Source organism: Carica papaya, chromosome 4 (assembly GCF_054855325.1).
Source record: "Carica papaya isolate Zhongbai chromosome 4, ASM5485532v1, whole genome shotgun sequence".
Classification (NCBI taxonomy): Eukaryota; Viridiplantae; Streptophyta; class Magnoliopsida; order Brassicales; family Caricaceae; genus Carica; species Carica papaya.
Genome location: NC_142312.1, coordinates 1,056,611 through 1,075,960, shown reverse-complemented (window position 1 = coordinate 1,075,960; position 19,350 = coordinate 1,056,611). Strand labels below are relative to the sequence as shown.

Genomic DNA, 19,350 nt, shown 5'->3' with positions numbered 1-19,350 from the left:
TCAATTTATAAGCCTATTAGATTATATTATTTTTATTAGTATGTTAGTGATATTGTTGAATTAAATTTTAAATAAATTATAGCATTAATATTTATTTTTATTAAAAAATTAGTAATCTTGAATTTTTTTTAAAAAAGTTGTAATATAATTTATATGTTAGATCGTAACTTTAAGAAAAATTATTGATTTTAAAAAATGCTTGTGACATATGAAATTTTTTTTACAAGGTTTTAAATAATTTTTCTTAAGAAAATTTGTATATTTACAATGAATAATCTTATTTTTATTTATTTATTTTTATATAATTCATTCTTCCCTTGCATACCTAAATACATTTTTTTTATTTCAAAATAACAAAAAAAAAAAAAAAAGAGATGGAAATTAGGAGGAAAAAATCGCGCCAGGAAGGGGTCGAACCTTCGACCTTCTGCTTAGGAAACAGACGCTCTATCCACTGAGCTATAGGCGCTTGTTTGTTATAAAAATACTCTAATAATATATTTTCAAAACTTTCAACTAGTTCTTATAATAATGAATTGTGCTTGGTAGACTAATTTCTAAATATTGTGAACGTGGATGCACCTATAAAATCGAATATAAAATAATTTAATCTAATAACACGTCGTTTCTCTCGAAATTAAGTAGATATTAACAGTAACTACAACTTATATTATAAATTTTATAAATACTATTGAATATATTAAAAGTATGTTTAAATTATAATTTTTATAAAATTAATTTTCAAATATAAAAATTAAAATTAAAAGTCGCATTCAAACGCAACTTAATGTAAACCCTAATACGAAAATTAATTTTTGGGAACTTCCATTGATGTGGATAGGGTACCAAAGTGGCCCATGCTCTTCAATTCTTATCAACCACATGTTACCATAACCCACTAGAATTGTGCCATTCATATTGGTTGTATATATAAGTTGAGGCTTTGCTATTATTACCCAACGGTGTTCCAAGCTCTCACAACAACTACAATTAATTAAATTTATACATAAATATATAATACACATTTTTGCGCTTAATTTTATAAAATCACTAATTAAAATATTTTTAATCATTAAATCATAACACAAAAATTAAATTAGTTAAGTTGTCGGTCCGGACTCGTATAACTTGTTTGATTATAAAATGACATTTGATTAATTCGTGCAATTATATGCTATGTGGTATTAATTTCAGTTTTTTCTATAATAATTTAGTAAGTTTTACTGATTAGCACGTTAATACTTTATTAATTTAATGTAATTAACTTATGATCTATTGATTAGTTTATCATTGATGTCCATATATATAATATATATTTATAAAAACACTAATTAAAATATTTTTAGCCATTAAATCATAACATAAAAATTAAACTAGTTGGTTAGTAGCTAAGTTGTCGGTCCGGACTCGTATAATTTGTTTGATTATAAAATGACATTTTACATCTAATGAAAAGGTCCCCTTCGAAATTGATTAATTCGTGCAATTATATGCTATGTGGTATTAATTTCAGTTTTTTTTTTATAATAATTTAGTAAATTTTACTGATTAGCGCGTTAATACTTTGTTAATTTAATATAATTAACTTATGATCTCTTGATTATTTTATCAAGGAGTACTAAATTTAAAGGTGTTCACATCTTCAAGTTAATATATATATATATATATATATATGTGGCTGAATCTTTGTGGATTGCATGGCTAACCCAGAGTTGATATAATATGTATCATCTGTAAAACAAAGTTGATACGGTTGTATCAATTTATGGGTTTGTTGTCCCACTTTGTAAAAGTTTTGGGTGATTACCAAATCATGTCACAACAAAAACATAAGTGAAAGAAGTAGAAATAGTGATTTGATGATATATATATATATATATATATATGTAAATTATATTTAATGATTCTTCTTTTTTAATGAAATACAAAAATAAAATGGAGATGGGTTATTTTTATAAATTATTTTTTTGACAAAAATAATAATTTGTTGCACATATAATTTATTTATACTTAAATTAATTATTGTACTTTTAACAAAATTTCGATTCAGTCTCTTCTCTTAATAGAAGTTAACGGTTTTTAAGTTAAGGGGTCATGTGCCAAATTCGATTTTGTTTGCTTGATGGAAGCACATTTTGAAGAAAAAATATACAAAGACGACCAAAATTCACCTTGTTTCCTACGGTCGAAAGTTTTGTTATTGCGATTAGGTTTCATTCACGAAGAATACTTTGAGAAGAAATAGATCAATGTAGCGGATAGAAAAAGAAAAATCTAGAAAGGGGAAGTGTCGGAGAAGGAGGAGGAAAAAGAAGAAGAAGAAGGCCAACAATTAATGCGATTCTTTTAATTAAAATATGCATTTGTGTCTGATCGTAATTAAATTAATGAAAAAATATAGACGAATCAGAATTGAATTTGTAATTTTAAAATTCATTCGAACATAACATGTTATATATACGGACGTATAATTTTAAAATTTTTATTTTCATAAATATAATTTTTATATATTAATAAAATAAATTAATTATATCATATTGAAATTAAACAAATTTATTTTTTTATTTTTTAAATTATATTAATGTAACTTTTAACCATTTCATTTTAGGTCTATGATATTCAGAAATTCTTTTCTGAAAACAGAAATCTCGTATCAAATAACTAAAAAATGGCGATAGAAAGAGACCATATTTATTCATCTTTCCATTCTAGCAAGAAGATCCAGAAAGATTATCATAATGAATCTAACGTAGTTCGAAAAATTTAAAAAAATTCAGACAAATCATACGTCCGGATTAAATTTGAGTTTGGCATTCACAGATGTGGGTCAGATTCAAACTTAACAAAACTCATTCGGTGATACTCGATGCAATTATCATCCCTAAATTTCGACTTGTTCAATCTCGCACACTACCACACAAAATATCCACTTTAAGTGTGATTTGGTTTCATCTCCTTTTAATAAAAAGAAGAGAGACAACGAGGGCTCTTTGCTTAAAAGATACAATTAAATCACTTGTTTTTTTTCCTCCAAATAAAAGGCTCAAGTAACGCTAAGCACTTTTCTCTTTGTGATTAATTAATTAATTAATTACTTAATTAGTTAGGTAATTAGTTAATTAATCTAATGGTTTAGAAAAGTGGTCAACGAGAATTCCGTTAAACCCACTTTCTTGTAGGTGTTTGGTTCACCCACTCAACCGTGACCTTACCCACTTAGCACTCTCTAAATCATGTGACATAATCTTAATTTATAAAAATATAACTATAATTAATTACCACAAAATAAAAATTAAATCGTTAATTAATAAAATAAGATTGAAAAATTAATTTATTAATTTCATTTCTGAATTATAAATTTTATAATTATAACAAATTAAAAATTTATAATTTAATCCCTATATTTATATATTTAAAAAAAGACTAAATAGCGAAAAATTCCATTTAATCTTACTTGAATTTCTATCGTATCATAATCTTTATATAATTAAAACGTGTATAAATTATTAAATATATAAAGATTAATTTATGTCCAATTTTTGTGACCATAAATTTTTTTTTTTTTTTAAAAAAGAGATTATTGATATAAATGTTGCTTTTCAAAGTACAATGAATTCAGTGAGCAGACGTGACCGACCCAATTGTCTTTTTTTGCTTTGCAATTAATAAAATTGTATATAGTTATTTATCATATCATATGTGTGTGTGTGTATATAAATATATATACACACATACTATATAAACTTTGACTGTGACATATTCCTAATGTGAAAAATGTCATCCCAAGTTCCACACATGTCATCTAATGGTACTGTTAGCCTGACCAAAAAAAAGTTTATAAAGAAAACCCAAAATTATTATATGTGCCTTCGTGAATTAACATAATAATAGCTATTTTTTATAACAAAAGTTGTAATTTTATTAAAAAATTATAGAAATTGAACTTGTAAAAAAAAAAAAATTTAAGTAAAATTGAAACAATAATTATATACTAACTGAAAAATCTAAGACACGTGAAATATTATATGATGAAACATCGAAAAAAGGAAAAAGTAATTAGATATAAAAAAATATTAGATTATATTTATACTATTAATTACGTAATTATTCATCCGTTTAAAATAATAATATATAAAATTATTATATTTATTTTAAAATAATGAAAGATTATTATTTAATTAAACCCAATATAAATTGGGTATGATTATATTATAAGTTATGAAGTTATGAAATAAGATAATTCAAATAAATTTATAAGAATTCGTATAATTTAATTAATTTTAAAGTCTATTTTTATCTTGAGTGTATAGTACGTCTGATTTAGACGACTCACACATATTAGGCCGTATATAATTTTTGTCGAATTGACGAATTATATTGTTTTCACTTAATTCTACCACACTTTATATTTTTAAAAAAGAAAAAAAATAATTCAATTTGTTAAATATTTACATTAAATTATTTAATTGAAATCACAGTTCGAATCGTAATACTCTATCTAATTTTACCACTCTTCATATTCTTAAAAAAAAAAAAACGTAATTCAACTTGTTAAATATCGAGACTAAATTGTTTAATTTGTATCACAATTTCGTCCCTTATTTTCTTCACTTGAGTTAATATCTATACAAATTTATTTATGATTTCGTAGAATTACAACCACGTATACATTATCTTTATCGGAAATTTCATCACAACACGAAATTTACCCACGAGGAACGATTATTTACATAGCAATTTAATTTAATTTATCTTATAAACATTACCCTCTAACATAAAATTGAAAATTGTGTGAGTGTAAGAAACATGGCATGTGTTTGAAGTGTGAAGGATGAGATGTTTCAAAAATGACTTAACATTGTAGGACCAAAAAAAGGGTGCACTCTGCCACACTCCACATTATTATTATTGTATAGTATTATATTTTATTAACTCGATATAATGCAAATGTGGGATCATAATTTATAAATATTAAAACTTATTCGAAAAATATTAATTAATTTTGTTATGGTCACATTATGTTGGTTCAAACTTATATTTAATTTTTCGAATAATATCTAAAAACTAATTATAAGTTACATATTGAGTATATGGTTGAATTCATTTTACTCGTATTCAAATTCATTTAAATTTGACGTTGAATTAACTAATAATAATGATTATAATTATAATTCTTATCATTAATATATAGTTTTTAAGACAATATTTTTGTGCATGATACATTATAAGTATAATTGATACTATATAATAAAGTATAAAATAATTATTATATTTGGATGGTCGATGGTTCGCGCGCCAAAACCGTACGGCTCTGGAAACTAATTATTCAACACTTTATTTAAACTAGATAATGTCGTTATCACGAAAAGTCGTTCTTCTCATTTGAAATACCGAAACTGCCCTTAAACGAGGTTGAATATAACGGCCGTTGGTCGGTTCGTTAAAGGTCTTTCCAAGCGTCAGTTACGGAGACAATCTCGAGCGTAGAAATCAACGGTCAGATTTAATCGTCGAGTATGAATTTTATTTTTCTTTTTATTTTTTATATTAAAAAGAAAGAGAGAAAATCCTCTGTATTCCCATGGTGATTTGTTGTCTTGGTGATGTGTATAAAAAAGATAAATTTTACAGAGGAGGGAAGTTGTGTTGTATAAATATAGCGCGGAATGAGGAGAGATTCCAAATCATCGCCGAGCTGGTTTAGCTTGCTCTGCTATTCTAAGAATAACCATCTCCTAAAGATATACCATTTTTACTGGAATTAATTTTCTATTGATTCCTTTCGCTTCAATTCAATCTTCTTCTTCTTCTTCTTCCTCCTCTTACTCTCTCTCTCTCTCTCTCTCTCTCTCTCTCTCTCTCTCTCTCTCTTTCTATCTGATACACAACCCGCTCAACATGTGATAGTTTTCTTTTTTGATCTCCAAGCATTTAATCGTCTTTTTCTGGATATTTCGAGGCTTGGATTTTGTTCAAAGCTGAATTGATTTAATATTTATAGAGTGTCTAGAAAAAGCCGGGATAATGGCTGTGGAAGGTAAGCTTATTATTATTTCTGTTACTTTTATGTTTAGCTCTTTATGTGCTGTTTGGTTTCTGAGAAAAACTGGGCTATTGCAAATTTGAATAACTCTGTTTCTAAAACGAATTCGTTTTGCTTTTTTTTTTTTTGTCTTTTTTTCTAGTATCAATATTTTGTTTGGTTGCTGAGAAAAAGCAGGAGGGGAAAGGAAGGTTGGGTTATTTGAATAAACTTGGATTTGAATTTTTTTTTTTTTTTTAACTACACTTTCTCGGGAAACCGAAGAGAACACCATGGTTTTCCATTGTATGGTTATTGTTTTTTTTTTTTTTTTATCTTTGACGTTTTCTTCTTCGGTTTTGTGCAGAGACGGAAAAGGAGAGGCAAGAAAATCCAAAGATGGAGGAGTTGAGATTGGACTCGGACGAGAAGGAATTCATTCACGACGATCCATCTCCGCGGGGCGTGCTGGAGATTCCGGTGATGAACGGGGATTCCGATACCAGCAGCAGCAGCAGTTTTAGCTCCTGCTCCACCACCGAGAAATCTTCGACCCCGAAACACGAATCGAATCGGGAAGGTTACGGCCTGCAATGGAGGAACATGATCGACACCATCAAGAAAAAGTCCGCTAGAAGGTTTTCAATCATTCCTCTGCTGACAACGTACGAGAACAGGAAGAATTTGCGAAGGAGAATGGCTAAATTAGCAGTTTCTGAGGATGAGGTCCAGACTGCTTCTTTGTCTGTGGCTAAGCCTTCATGGAGGAATTTCAGTTTTGAAGAACTTGCTGCCGCTACTGATAATTTCTCTCCCGGTACCATTCCAAATTTTGGCTATCGCCTTCTGCAACTTCTTTTTCTCTCTGTTTTTCTCGGTTACCAATCATTTTTTTTTTCGCTTGAGCATGCTATAAAATCTAAAGTCTTAACATTTCAGCCCCATCAAGAGAATTTTTCGTCTTCCAAACCTACGAAAGTGCGACTTAGTTCATGAAATCCATTTTTATTCTATAAATTTATCTCTATTTTTACAAAATCAAGTTTAGATTACACATGTTTTATATATATATAAATTTCCAGTTTTCAGCTCCATCCGTTTAACTTTACATCTTTGAAACATATGCATTCCAATTGCAACTGGTACAAGAGCAGTCAAAGTAAACCACTTAAGAGAATCTGCATGGAAGACTGCTTTTTGCTTTTTCAATTTCCTCTGCGCATGTATACATAAAGATACATATATGTATTATATGTGCGCATGTAAAGAGAGAAAAGGAAGCAAGTAGTGAAGGTAGGACCAACTGGGTTGACCCATGGAATGTGAAAATCTTAAAGGAGGTTGGCAATCTGGGATTTGGTCATTGGTGACTTAAAGATACGTGTAACTACCCATTGCCCATTCAAGTATGGAAGAAACTCAAATTTGGTATTCTTTGACTTTTATATATGCAGGACATATACTAATAAATAAACAAACAACTTCAAAAAGATTTAACAATTTTATGTGAAATAATAGAAAAAGTTAAACTACAGATACTAAATTGAGGTAAAAGAAATTATAAATACTGAAAGTAAAAGGAGGCAATTTTATGTGAAAATCTTCTGGTTTATTTTTCTTCTCTTTTTTTTTTTTTTTTTTTTGACTTGTTCCTTTAACTCTGGGCATTATTTGGTAGAGAACATGATTGGAAAAGGAGGCAACGCAGAGGTATATAAAGGCTGCTTACCAGAGGGTGAAATTGTAGCAGTGAAGAAGCTGATGAGTAATGAGAAGGAAGAAGAAGACAGAGTCAGTGATTTCCTATCAGAACTCGGGATTATTGCCCACGTAAACCACCAAAATGCTGCTCGTTTAATCGGTTTCAGCACTGATTGTGGCTTGCACTTTGTCCTCGAATTCTTGCCTCATGGCAGCCTTGCTTCTTTGCTTTTTAGTACTGCTGCCTATTCCTCTGTTCTTATCTTTCTACATCTCTCTCTTGTTCTCTCTCTCTTAGTTTGATTGAACCGATTATTAAGCAAAAATATTTTGGATTTCAGGTCCAACAGAATGTTTAGAATGGAAGATAAGGTTCAAGGTAGCTATCGGAGTTGCTGATGGATTGAGGTATCTGCATCATGATTGCCAGAGGAGAATTATTCATAGAGACATCAAGGCCTCTAACATATTGCTCACTGAAGATTTTGAGGCACAGGTAGAAATTCTAACACACTTGCCATCCTCCATGCCAAATATCAAGCTCAAAAGTTCACTATATTTTCTGACCGCTAAATCTATTTCCAAAATCTTACAGATTTCTGATTTTGGACTGGCCAAGTGGCTACCAGAAAATTGGCCTCATCATATTGTATATCCTATTGAGGGTACATTCGGGTTAGACACCTATCTCTAGTGATGTGTTCTATATATCTATTAGCACTTATTGCTTTTATTTTATTGTTCGTCGGAAAATGACTTTCAGATATCTAGCTCCTGAATACTTCATGCATGGGATAGTTGATGAGAAAACAGACATATTTGCCTTTGGGGTTCTACTGCTGGAGCTTATAACGGGTCGCCGAGCAGTTGATACAGCAAGCAGACAAAGTCTTGTGATGTGGGTATGATTCCACTCTAATCTTACTTCTTTCAAACCTATTTTGATTTGAACAGTTGATACTTGACGAGACTATAACATAATTACTTGTGATGTGGGTATCTTTTCATTCTGAGGTATTGTATTTTCTAGTGACTACTTGAATTTGATTATTGAAAATAGTGCTCCGAAAATCCACGGGAATTATTTAGAATTGGTACAAAAAAAAAACTAATCCTTCAACTCCATGTTCATTTTTGATAATCCTTTCTTCTTGCAGGCAAAGCCACTGTTGGAGAAAAACAATTTAAAAGACTTAGTCGATCCTCGATTAGGAGATGATTTTGATCTCACTGAAATGAGACGTTCAATGTTAACAGCTTCGCTGTGCATAAACCACTTGGCCACCATGCGTCCTAGCATGAATCGGGTATTTCTTCTTTCCTATTTTTATTTTTTTCCATTCTCATATTTGATAGGAATATCAACGTTAACATTCACGAACCAAACAACACCCTCAACCGACTTCTGTGGTTTAATTTTCTTCTGCAAAATATATTTATGTTTATCTAATGCAATATATTACTTGTTTTTTGGTAGGTTGTACACTTGCTAAGGGGAGAGGATGGGCCATTGGAGTTGCAGAAATGTAATACAGGGAGGGCAGGGATTTTAGAAGGTTGTGATTTGCAAGATTATACTTGCGCCAGTTACCTTGACGAGCTCACTCGTCACAGGCAGCTTGTGATGGAGTAAAGTGGAGAATTTGGTTGGAATGTTGTTTGTTGTTGTTTTTTTTTTTTTTTGGGCTGCAGCCTGCTTGTTATTACCAGTGTTGGCTTGTAAATGGTGTGGCACCCTTGTATGTACAAGTCATGACAGACAGACAGACATTGTAGGTGGGAGATTTCTAGCTGGAGTTTTTCTAAATCGTATAGCTTGTACTTGGAAGAGTAGTTTTGTTTTTTTTTGCTGTACATGTACGGAGAAAACTAGTGAGGAAATCTCATAATGTTTGGAAAGAGTTTTTATTAATCAAATGTTGCAGAAGTGAAAGGAAACAGCAAATGGGTCTATTCCAAAATGTAATTTACAAGAGTATTTTTTGCACACGGCACTCGAGATTGCCTCTACCCATGACAGGAGAAGTGTGGCACTAGTTTAGGGTTTGTTTGGGAGAGTGGAAACGAAGGTGAGAAGAGAGAAAGGAATATGATAGTTTAGTCTTCAACAGTAAATTATTAGTTTCTCTGTCTCTTCTTCTCCTTTCTCTCTTCCCAAACAAGACTTGCTTACAAACACACAGGTTCTATATAATTACAGTAAAAAAAAAAAAAAAATAGTCTCTAAATATAAAATTATTGACTTGGGACTGGGACTCAAGAACCATGCGCATGAACTGCAACAGTAAAAATGTTGATTTTGGTGAAAAGTAAAAAATAAAACATAATAATAAACCAGCAAGAAGACATTCAGTCAAAAAGGTCAGACAAGTAGGGATCTATGTTTCTAATTTTTTTTTTTCATTTTTCTCATAATGGATTTCTAATTTTCTTGCATACCCTTTAGCTTTAAGTTATGAAAAATTGTGCCATTTGATGTAAATATATATTATATGTATATATATATATATATAGTTTTTACTTTTTACTTTTTTAACTTTTTACCCATCCCTGTGCTTCACACTTCATACACCAACTCCAACGTTTAGAAAGTCACCTCCCTAGTTTTTACTTTGTTTTCTCCTCTTTCTCCGAGTCCTTTGACCTTTTTGTCGTTGTACAAGTAAATATTATGATTTTAAAAAATAAATTATAATTTAATTATCAATAAATAAATATATTTTACATTCTTTGTTTGTAAATTAAATTCTAAAAAAATATTTCAAAAAAAAAAAAAAACTTGGAAAATTATTATTAACAAATACAATTAATTATTCAGTTTTTAATTTATTAAATAACAAGAGGATTATATTTAAATTAGCCCAGTGGGCCAGGGAAAGACACTTCCAAAAGCTTTCTTACATCCACGAAAGGCCCGGCCCAGATTCATTTTGAGCTGACGTAATCACCTCCGGGCCATATTTCTTTTTTTATTTTTATTTTATTTTTCCCCTTTCCACTAAAATCCAAATATTTAAAACCGAACCGATCCACAAACCTAAAGATACCTGGTTCAGGGATCGCACCACCTGACTCGAGCCGAAGCCACCGCCGACGAGAGTCCACTCCCAAAGCCTAGGCGAAGCCGACACGGCTCTCTCTCTCTCTCTCTCTCTCCCGAGGATCCAGCGCCGCACATCTCTAGAGCCGTAGCTCCGTATCTGCTCGAACGCAAGAGCTCCGCCTTGAGATCGCTCGAGTCCGCATTCTCCCCTCCGCGCAAGAAATTACTTTCCGCCAAAGAGCGCGGAGAGGCGCTGGTTAAGAAAACACAGTTGAAAGTGGTGGTGAACCGGAGACGACGAGTCGACTCGGCGGTTGAGGATTTGGAATAAGCAGTTAGGTTGAGTCACAGCCGGGTGGCGTAACTCGCAATCACTGCCTGCCGTGCGAGAGTCATGCTCTGTGCGTATGAATTTTGTGCACACGAGAATGAAAACTATTTTGTCGAAAATAAACTTATTCAACTTATAATCATTTTATATAAATATTTTAATTACTTAAATATTTATTTATTTTTATTAATTTATAACTACTGCAATAAAAAAGATTTACAAATAATATATAACTATACAAATCACCAAATTTATATAAAAAATTACAAATTAATATTTTTCAAATAAATAGAGTTAATTAATTATAAATAACAAAGTATAAATATAAAACTATAGCTATAGTGCCAGAAATACATACATATATACATATATACACATATATATATATATATAACCATGAGAATATAATATTAAAAATTTTCCGCAACTGAAATAGATGCCCTTTTCAACATTTGGTGTTTCAGCCATTTTTACTTACAAAACCCAGCTTCCCTACCATTGGAACTGACAGCTCTCTACCCTTCATAAACAAAGAAGAAAAACAAAAAACTCAAAAACCCTTTTTTTTCCTACTATCTGGCCTAGGTTAAACAGGTGAGAAGTCTTAACTCGACAGACGATCATTTTCGGTCAGCTGGAAAGGATCCCAACAACATTTAAAAAGGGCTCTTTGCTAAAGTTAGCTTAATTGAAAACTATAACTGCAGATTATATTTAAGGCAAAAAAAAAAAAAAAAGAGAGTAACCTCCCGATCATGATATCATCACTTCAGTATGATTGATGAGGAGGCCATATGAAAAACTCAGCCGGCTGCTGCGGCAAAAGGGTCATCGGAGTTGGCATTGTCGAAGTGGAGACCGATGAATCGGAGATGGGGAGTGGAGCATGGGTGGTGGGAATGTTGGTAGTTTGGTAGTGGTGGAAGAGGTTGTGATGGGGGTAAAGAGTGGTGTCAAATGGGATGCCGCAGGGGATTGTGGAGAATGGTGGATGAATGGAAGAAGCGAAGTTGATGTTGCCGGTGCTGCTGCATTGGGGTTGGGGCTGGACGGGATGGCTGATGATTGGTTTTTGCTCCGTTTCGAGTGATAGCTTCAGGCGTTTTGCTGCTCCCCCAATGGGAAGGGCACTCTTGGCGATAGCTTCCACGTCGTACCGGTTCATTTCGAAATTCGTCACCGCATTTAATCCCCTGAACTTTATGGCCGCGATGTCGTATGCCTCAGCTGCCTCCTCCTCGGTGGCTATTCACACACACAAGCACAACAAATTATCAGAACTCATTTATCCTATTGGAATATCCAATTGTTAAGAATCATTCATTTACTTGGATATGAAGTATCCATATATATATATATATATTTACCAAATGTTCCAAGGTAAAGATCTTTGTTCCCAGCAACCCGGCCTATCCTCGCTTGCCATCGCCCTTGTTGATGATGCCTACAAGGTTCAAGAGCATGTTATTCACTAGGATATATAACTATAAATACTGAAGCAAATATATGAAAGATTAAAAAACCCTCCAATAAAAAATTGAAAAAACATAAAAATTAAGCAAATTCACATTAGCATCACCTTGTGACACCCCGGTATATTGAAGCTCCCCTCGAAAAACCGCTGCTCTTCCTATAAATATCAATCCACAATTAGAAGAGTTCTTCCTTAAAGAAAAAAATATGGGGAATAGATAGTAGGCTTTAAATGGTTGTGATCTACAATGACATAGTTGATTCGTGTTAAAATTAATATAATCATTAATCTTTTTTTTTTTAGTACAAAGGAAGAAGAAGCACAATAAAACCGAAAAGAAAGAATGACTAGGTATTACACATTCTAGACCAGGAAACTCCGATGAGATCCTCTCTAATGATATAATCATTAATTTTTTAATAAACTTTCAATTTCGGCCAATTAAATGCAGAAACCGACAATGTCAAACAAGGTCCCAAGTTTTGAGCCATATCATATACCTTCTTAAGGATGCAATGAATTCTTGTTTGGTTACTAGTTTCATCTCTTCCAATTCCTTACCATAATTGGAGATCTGCAAACAGACATCTCTCATTAGTAAATAGCTTCATGCTTCAGCATACGTGTAAACATTCTCATGCAGAGACATAAGCATCAACAAGAATATATTATACATAGTATGTAAGCACTGTAGTGTGAATATATTACAGGGAAGTTGGTGGTTGCAGTGGGACCCCAGTATTTTAGAGCTGCCAAATCGTAAGCCCTAGCTGCCTTCTCTTCCTTGTCATATCCACCTAATTATAAATTGCAAAATACATTTTCAACGAATTAAATTAATCTCCCCAGGTGATCAGACCATTTAATCAAAATACTAAAATCAAACTGTTTGAGAGCTGGGAAAATTACAAAATGCCAAACAACAGCAGTATAATTAACATACCTAGGTATACTGTAGATAACGGATTCCAATATTGAGGTGACAGCCAGATTCATCACCATCCCACATTTCATGCAAAAATAAAAAGAAAAAAGTATACCAAAGATTCCAGCATTAGATGACAAGGTTAAAAGAGTAGTCAAAATTTTCTGCCTGAAATTTATTTTATGTAAGCAAAATAAACATTAAGTAAAGCAAGATACATATGATTAATTTGCATATCTGACAGCCTGCTTCCAAGAAAATATATTAAAGAAAGATTGACACCCATGAATAGTTTATTATCTAAAATCAGTCACCCTTTTATGGTTCTTTATCTTCTTTATCTTATACGAACATATATATATATATATATATATTAATCTTAAACATAGTCAAGAAGAAAAACGTGACCATATGCAGGATAATATTGGCCCCTCAAACTCATCCACGTTCCTAATTGACTACCTTTTGCAGCCCAAACTTGTTCACATTATTACCTCAATGACTAGTTCTTTCTTTTTCCTTCTCCAATTTAACAGTCAGTAAATCCCCAACTAAATTTTTATGCAACGCAAGGAAGTCTCCAATCAGTCTGTTCAAAAGTAAGTTATCCACTAGAGGAAAGAGATATCTCAGAAAAATCTCTATAACCCTGAATTTAAAGGATTGAACTATGGACTGCGCCTAGAAGTCAAAGTTTCCTTACTAGCATACTTGCTGGGGTTAAGACTAATTTTTAGTTTGGTAGAATTAGTGTGCTAATCATCCTCCGTCCCCAGTAAAAATGTGAAAAAGATAAAAAAAGGATTAAATTTTGCACCAATATAGCCATATAAAAAGCTTTTTTTCTTTTACATAATTCAGCCTCTTAAAGGAAAATGCATATATAGATGTGTCCTTAATAAGGAGTGAGTGAGAGGGCATCCGTATCCTATTTACTTTCCTTCTTCTTTTAACCTACATTTCAAAATGGGTGGTCTGGTCAAACCTAGACCTCCCTGTACTAGGGGCTGAAAGCAAAAGCAAAAGTTAAAGCCACCTCAGAAGTGATTGCAGCAGTCTTATATACAACAGCGTTTAGACTGTGTCATATTGATGTCTGTAAAGTCTCTGGGACATGAAGCCCTTTATATATGTGTTTGTGGGGTATGGGCCTATTGAATTTGTGGGTAGTGGGTGCTGGTCCTATCAAGCAATCCCCTTGCAGAGAACACCAGGGCCCATATGATAGAGAGAGAGAGAGAGAGAGAGAGAGAGAGAGAGAGAAAGACAATGAACAAAATGGCGGCACATCTGATCAAATCAATCAGAGAAATGAAAAGAAAAGGAAATGGGTCTATCAGAAAAATAAAAGCACAGAAAAATAAAACAAACAAAATTTAAAGTACAACTTGTACATATATACATACCATCAGTATCTTTCAATCATCAATAAAAAAGACTGATGACTAACAAAAGTGCCCTATACCACTCCAGCAGAAGCGCAGAGACCTAGTAATAATGGCTCTCTTTGAATGCATGCAAGTTTCCTTTCAGTTTTCATATACTGTTCAAAAATTTCCCCTACATATGTCATATATATTTCAACAGTAAAGTTCCTTCCCACTGGAAACGGACTGTCTCATGCTGGCAGCTTGCTACTAATATTGTCATCAGTTTGGATAATCCTAGATTGTGGATAACATTATTATTCTAAAAATAGACAAACGGTCGATCGATTTATTACCCGAGGATCGCGGAATTGCGAGTATCGTTGTCACCCCTAATGTTAGTTCGGATAATATATATCGCGGGCGGGGGGATATCGACATTCCTATAGTTAGGATCAAGATGATCCATAATTTCAAGAGAAATAAAAAACTATGTTCATGACAATGTGACTAATGGTACCATAATTATTTCATGATTTTTTAATATTTTAATATAATTTTATATCTTTAATTAATAATAAATTTATATTTTAAAGATTATCAATATTGCCCATTTTTTAATTTAAAAATAAAAAAAAAACAATAATTTAAAGAGAAGAGCAAAATTGAAAAAAGAGGGTTATTATACCTTGACGCCCTTTTCTCGCTTGCCCCTCTCTCCTACAGCTGTTGTCCCAAAGATGCGCTTCATATCTACCCGTCCATCTGTGTCTGCAACATCAAATTCAAATCAGCGAAATGAAGACGACGAGAAAACTTGAAATAAATTTCAGATAACAATATTAATAAAGTAATACCCAGAAAAGAAAAAAGAAATTAATTATGTAATTACCTGGTGACTCCTCTGTAAATGGAGGTTCGCTGACCAAAAGTATCAGCAATCTTCTTAGAGCCATCTGAATTATCAACTGAGACAATGGCCTTGGCGTTATCAGAACTCAGCTGGTTATTAGCGTTATGGTTATTGGCAGTAGTGTTATTAACCCCGAGTGACAAGGCACCTGTAGGACAACTAGAGAACGCCAACTCGTTCCCCGAAGACTCAATCGAGTGACCCGTGAACTCGCCTCCAGTTAGCTGAGTACGGCCCATGGAGGCTGAGTCATCCACCTCCGATCCCGAGTTAGTCGAGAAGGCTTGAAACCTAGTAATCGCCTTGAGATCTTGTGGGTCGTTGAAGTAGGCGGAGGTCTGGTGGTCGTAGATTTGTGTCAGTGACGAGTCCTGAGTCTCGGTCTGGCTGTCTGAGTAACGGACGAGTGAAGAAGAATCGCCGAGAAAATCCTCGAGTTTCGGTTGAGTGTGGGTTTGTGGGTCGATGAAGGTGGTGAGGATGGGAGAATCCGCGATGACTGCTTGTTGATGAGCTTCCTTCTCTTGGTTGGTTGTCTGTTCAGTGAAGAATACTTGGGGTTTTGGAACGTTTCCCCACCCTGCCAAAAAGAAGAAAGAAAAGAAACGTTCGGAGTTTGCTAACATCGTCTGTTTGGTTGCCGAAAAAATGTCCGAGAAAATAAAAAGAGCGAATGGATTTTTGCTTTTGAAATCATGGCTTTTAAAGGCGAAAAGAGAAGCAAGATGCCTATCAGAAACACACAGCTCAAACTTTCACACTCATACAGAAAAAATAACACAAAACAACCTCCAGATTCACCGTTCCATGTTTTCTTCGCATTTCCCCCCGATTTATTTCTCGGCAACCAGAGACAAAATCGATCACAAAAAAAAAAAAAAAATGAACACCAAACACCAAACACCTCCCCCCTCCCCTCCCGGGACGGCAGATTTTTAAGCTTGGTGAGAAATATACAAAGTCGGTTATCGGCATATTGGGTATACTCTTACCAGTAAAATTAAACCAGTGAGACCTATTCACAAAACACGATTTCGTTCAAACAAGAAAATATTTATGAGGTTTGAACTCGCTGATGCATAACTTGAAGTCCCTATCTTAAGAAAAAAAACCCAACAGAAATTTCAAAAATATGAAATAAGAAAACGAAGAAGAAGAAGATTGAGAGGGGAGAGAGCTATACCATTAGCATAGAAGTTATCGATCAAGTAATGAGGAGATGCAGCAGAGGAGGTATCATAGGACACGAACTGAGATTCAGATGACCTCAACATCTCCATTGGAGACAGTGAAAATGAAAGCCAGTTAGTCGCTGGAGCCATTATTATTTTTCTTTTTTTGTTATCTGTGTGTGCGGCTTTATATATATTCTATGTATGTATGCAACACTCTCTTCTTTCTTCCTTTCCTTTTCACCTCTTGGGGGCGAAGGAAAAAAAAAAAAAAAACCTGAAGATCAGAAACAAACAAAAAAGACCCAAAATTAATTTTCTCTCTCTTTCTCTCGGGAAACAAACAAAAAAAGACACCACAACAAAACCGAAAATTTTCACCTCAACCGTTACGAGCTCCAGCTCTTAGAACTGCCCATTCTGGATATAATATAACAAAAAAGCATTCGATAATCACGAAGCTCTAAACACCCGATTGATTAACCAATCGTTTAATCGTATGAGCTTAAAGAAATTAACTCTCGTCAGTTGCTCGTGCTGCAAGTAGCTAGAGACGGCAAGCGTTACATGCAAATCCAATATCTGATTTCTGAGTCTGAACCAGAACTTACTGTAACTCTCGGTATGACTTCGAGCGAGATGGAGAGAGATAAAGCGAGAGAGAGAGAGAGAGAGAGAAAGAGAGAGAGATAAAACGAGGAGGTGTTGGGTTATAATGGGAGAAGATAGCGGTTTCTTCTGCCAGCCGGCGTAAAACCAGAGAGGTTTTAGAGAGTAAGAGAGAGAGTATTTTTTAAATATTTTAAAATTCAGAAATTATTATTTAAATTGTTAATAAAAATAAATAATATTATTATTATAATTAATAATGTTAATAGTAAAAAAAAAAAAAAAACATGGGAAGAGGGGTGACTTTTAGCTCTGCGGAAGAAGAAAAATTGTCTGAAACCAGGTCGCGAAAGATCCGGGCTGGCTAAGTTATGGAGAATTTTCTTTTAAATAATTTTTTTAATTAAAAATTAGTATTTTACCAAACTACCCTTCCCCTCTATTTATCTGAATTTTACACGTGTCCACCATGCAGGTTTCCACTTTTTCTGCCATTGGCTCTTTGCGTGAAGTGGAAATTCAAATCTTATTTTAAATTAAATTTCCCCCATTTCTTAATTTTTATTAAAATACTATTTATTTTTATATTTTATTTTAATATCACATTTAACAATACATTTTACCTGCTGTAAATTTTTATGTGACGCTTGGAAAAAATTGCATTAACTTCGCAAATAATATAAAATCCATTTTCACATCTACACTTAATTTAATTAATTTTGTATTTTTAAAATTAAAAACTAAATTATCGAGTAAAACCGATTAAACGAGCAAGAGACTATCGAGTAACTAGCTCGATCATGTTTAATTTTTATGGAATAAATTAAAATATCATTTAATTATTTATTTTCTAATAATATTATATATAAATAAATATAATTTAATAAAATTAAATGCATAGCATGTATGATATTAAAATTTTAACATATATTAATCAAATAAGTCGAATTTTAAAATTATTTATTTTAAAAATAATTTTAAACTCAATTTATTAATTTTGTGATAAATTGACACAATTTTTAATAATAAATAATTTTAACTATATCGATCGAGTTGAAGAATTATGATATTCTGTGTACGAAATTAAAAATTATTTTATTAATAAAAAATCTAAGCGCGTGACTTATTTTTTATTACGAACTTAAAATAAAAATTTAAATAGTAACTATTAAAAATATTTTTATTTAAAAATTATTTAATATTTTGTATAAATAATTATACGAAGTCTCATTATTTTTTTTATTTTTAAAAAACAACCAAGGTAAATACAAATTATAATATTTTTAAATATATAAATATTTAATAAAAAATAAAATTAATTTTTAAAAATTACACGTTATATTTATTTATTTTAAATTAATTATAAAAATATTTATAAAGTTGAATCAAGCAACTCAGGTCTAAGTTAAGAGCAATATAAAATGGCCCATCCCACGTCATCCATTGACATATTTGTACCACTATTTACAAATTAATACTATACATATTATATTATATTATATTATATTATACATACATGATAGTTAAAAAATTATAGAGTATGGTCGGTATATATCAACATAAATGTACGAGTACAGGCGTAAATATATAAAATAAACAAGTAATATAAATTAATATTTACGAATATAGTTTGGTATAAATAATTTCAGTATTATAGGGAGGTAAATAAGACAAAATTACTGAAAGAAATAAAAGAAAGTGGGAACAGGCACTTTTGCGGTCAAAAGGAGCGGTCAAAACATACAGTAAAAAAAAAAAAAACGAAGCGGTTAAAAACGCTCCCTTTTCCACGC

At 32.1% G+C, this 19,350-nt stretch overlaps 2 protein-coding genes and 1 non-coding gene across 3 annotated transcripts; 1 reads left to right on the top strand and 2 right to left on the bottom strand.

Annotated features, from left to right (window-relative positions):
• Nucleotides 1-396: 396 nt before the first annotated feature.
• TRNAR-CCU (transfer RNA arginine (anticodon CCU)) lies at nt 397-469 on the bottom strand. The gene has a single exon. It is a non-coding gene; the product is annotated as a tRNA-Arg (tRNA).
• A 5,121-nt stretch (nt 470-5,590) lies between these two features.
• Nucleotides 5,591-9,668, top strand: LOC110814422 (Protein kinase superfamily protein). Its single transcript, XM_022041891.2, has 8 exons — nt 5,591-6,037; nt 6,390-6,839; nt 7,701-7,958; nt 8,065-8,219; nt 8,319-8,398; nt 8,487-8,625; nt 8,881-9,030; nt 9,201-9,668. The coding sequence occupies exons 1-8, from the start codon at nt 6,025-6,027 to the stop codon at nt 9,354-9,356; spliced, it is 1,401 nt and encodes a 466-aa protein (XP_021897583.1). The 5' UTR covers nt 5,591-6,024; the 3' UTR covers nt 9,357-9,668.
• A 1,834-nt stretch (nt 9,669-11,502) lies between these two features.
• On the bottom strand, nt 11,503-17,690 carry AIL7 (AINTEGUMENTA-like 7). Its single transcript, XM_022041839.2, has 10 exons — nt 17,330-17,690; nt 16,960-17,225; nt 15,756-16,356; nt 15,552-15,634; nt 13,515-13,523; nt 13,280-13,368; nt 13,072-13,145; nt 12,677-12,727; nt 12,465-12,541; nt 11,503-12,342 (listed from the first exon to the last, which is right to left on the bottom strand). The coding sequence occupies exons 2-10, from the start codon at nt 17,096-17,098 to the stop codon at nt 11,867-11,869; spliced, it is 1,599 nt and encodes a 532-aa protein (XP_021897531.1). The 5' UTR covers nt 17,099-17,225; nt 17,330-17,690; the 3' UTR covers nt 11,503-11,866.
• Nucleotides 17,691-19,350: the final 1,660 nt, after the last annotated feature.

What these genes read in the sequence shown, in the direction of transcription:
- LOC110814422 (XM_022041891.2), top strand. An exon ending in GACAAAGTCTTGTGATGTGG is followed by an intron (nt 8,626 to 8,880) that starts GTATGATTCCAC and finishes TTCTTCTTGCAG; the next exon opens with GCAAAGCCACTGTTGGAGAA. An exon ending in TGCGTCCTAGCATGAATCGG is followed by an intron (nt 9,031 to 9,200) that starts GTATTTCTTCTT and finishes GTTTTTTGGTAG; the next exon opens with GTTGTACACTTGCTAAGGGG.
- AIL7 (XM_022041839.2), bottom strand. Translation starts at nt 17,098, where the DNA reads ATGGCTCCAGCGACTAACTGGCTTTCATTTTCACTGTCTCCAATGGAG. An exon ending in TTCATTGCATCCTTAAGAAG is followed by an intron (nt 12,728 to 13,071) that starts GTATATGATATG and finishes TGATATTTATAG; the next exon opens with GAAGAGCAGCGGTTTTTCGA. An exon ending in TCTTTACCTTGGAACATTTG is followed by an intron (nt 12,343 to 12,464) that starts GTAAATATATAT and finishes GTGTGTGAATAG; the next exon opens with CCACCGAGGAGGAGGCAGCT.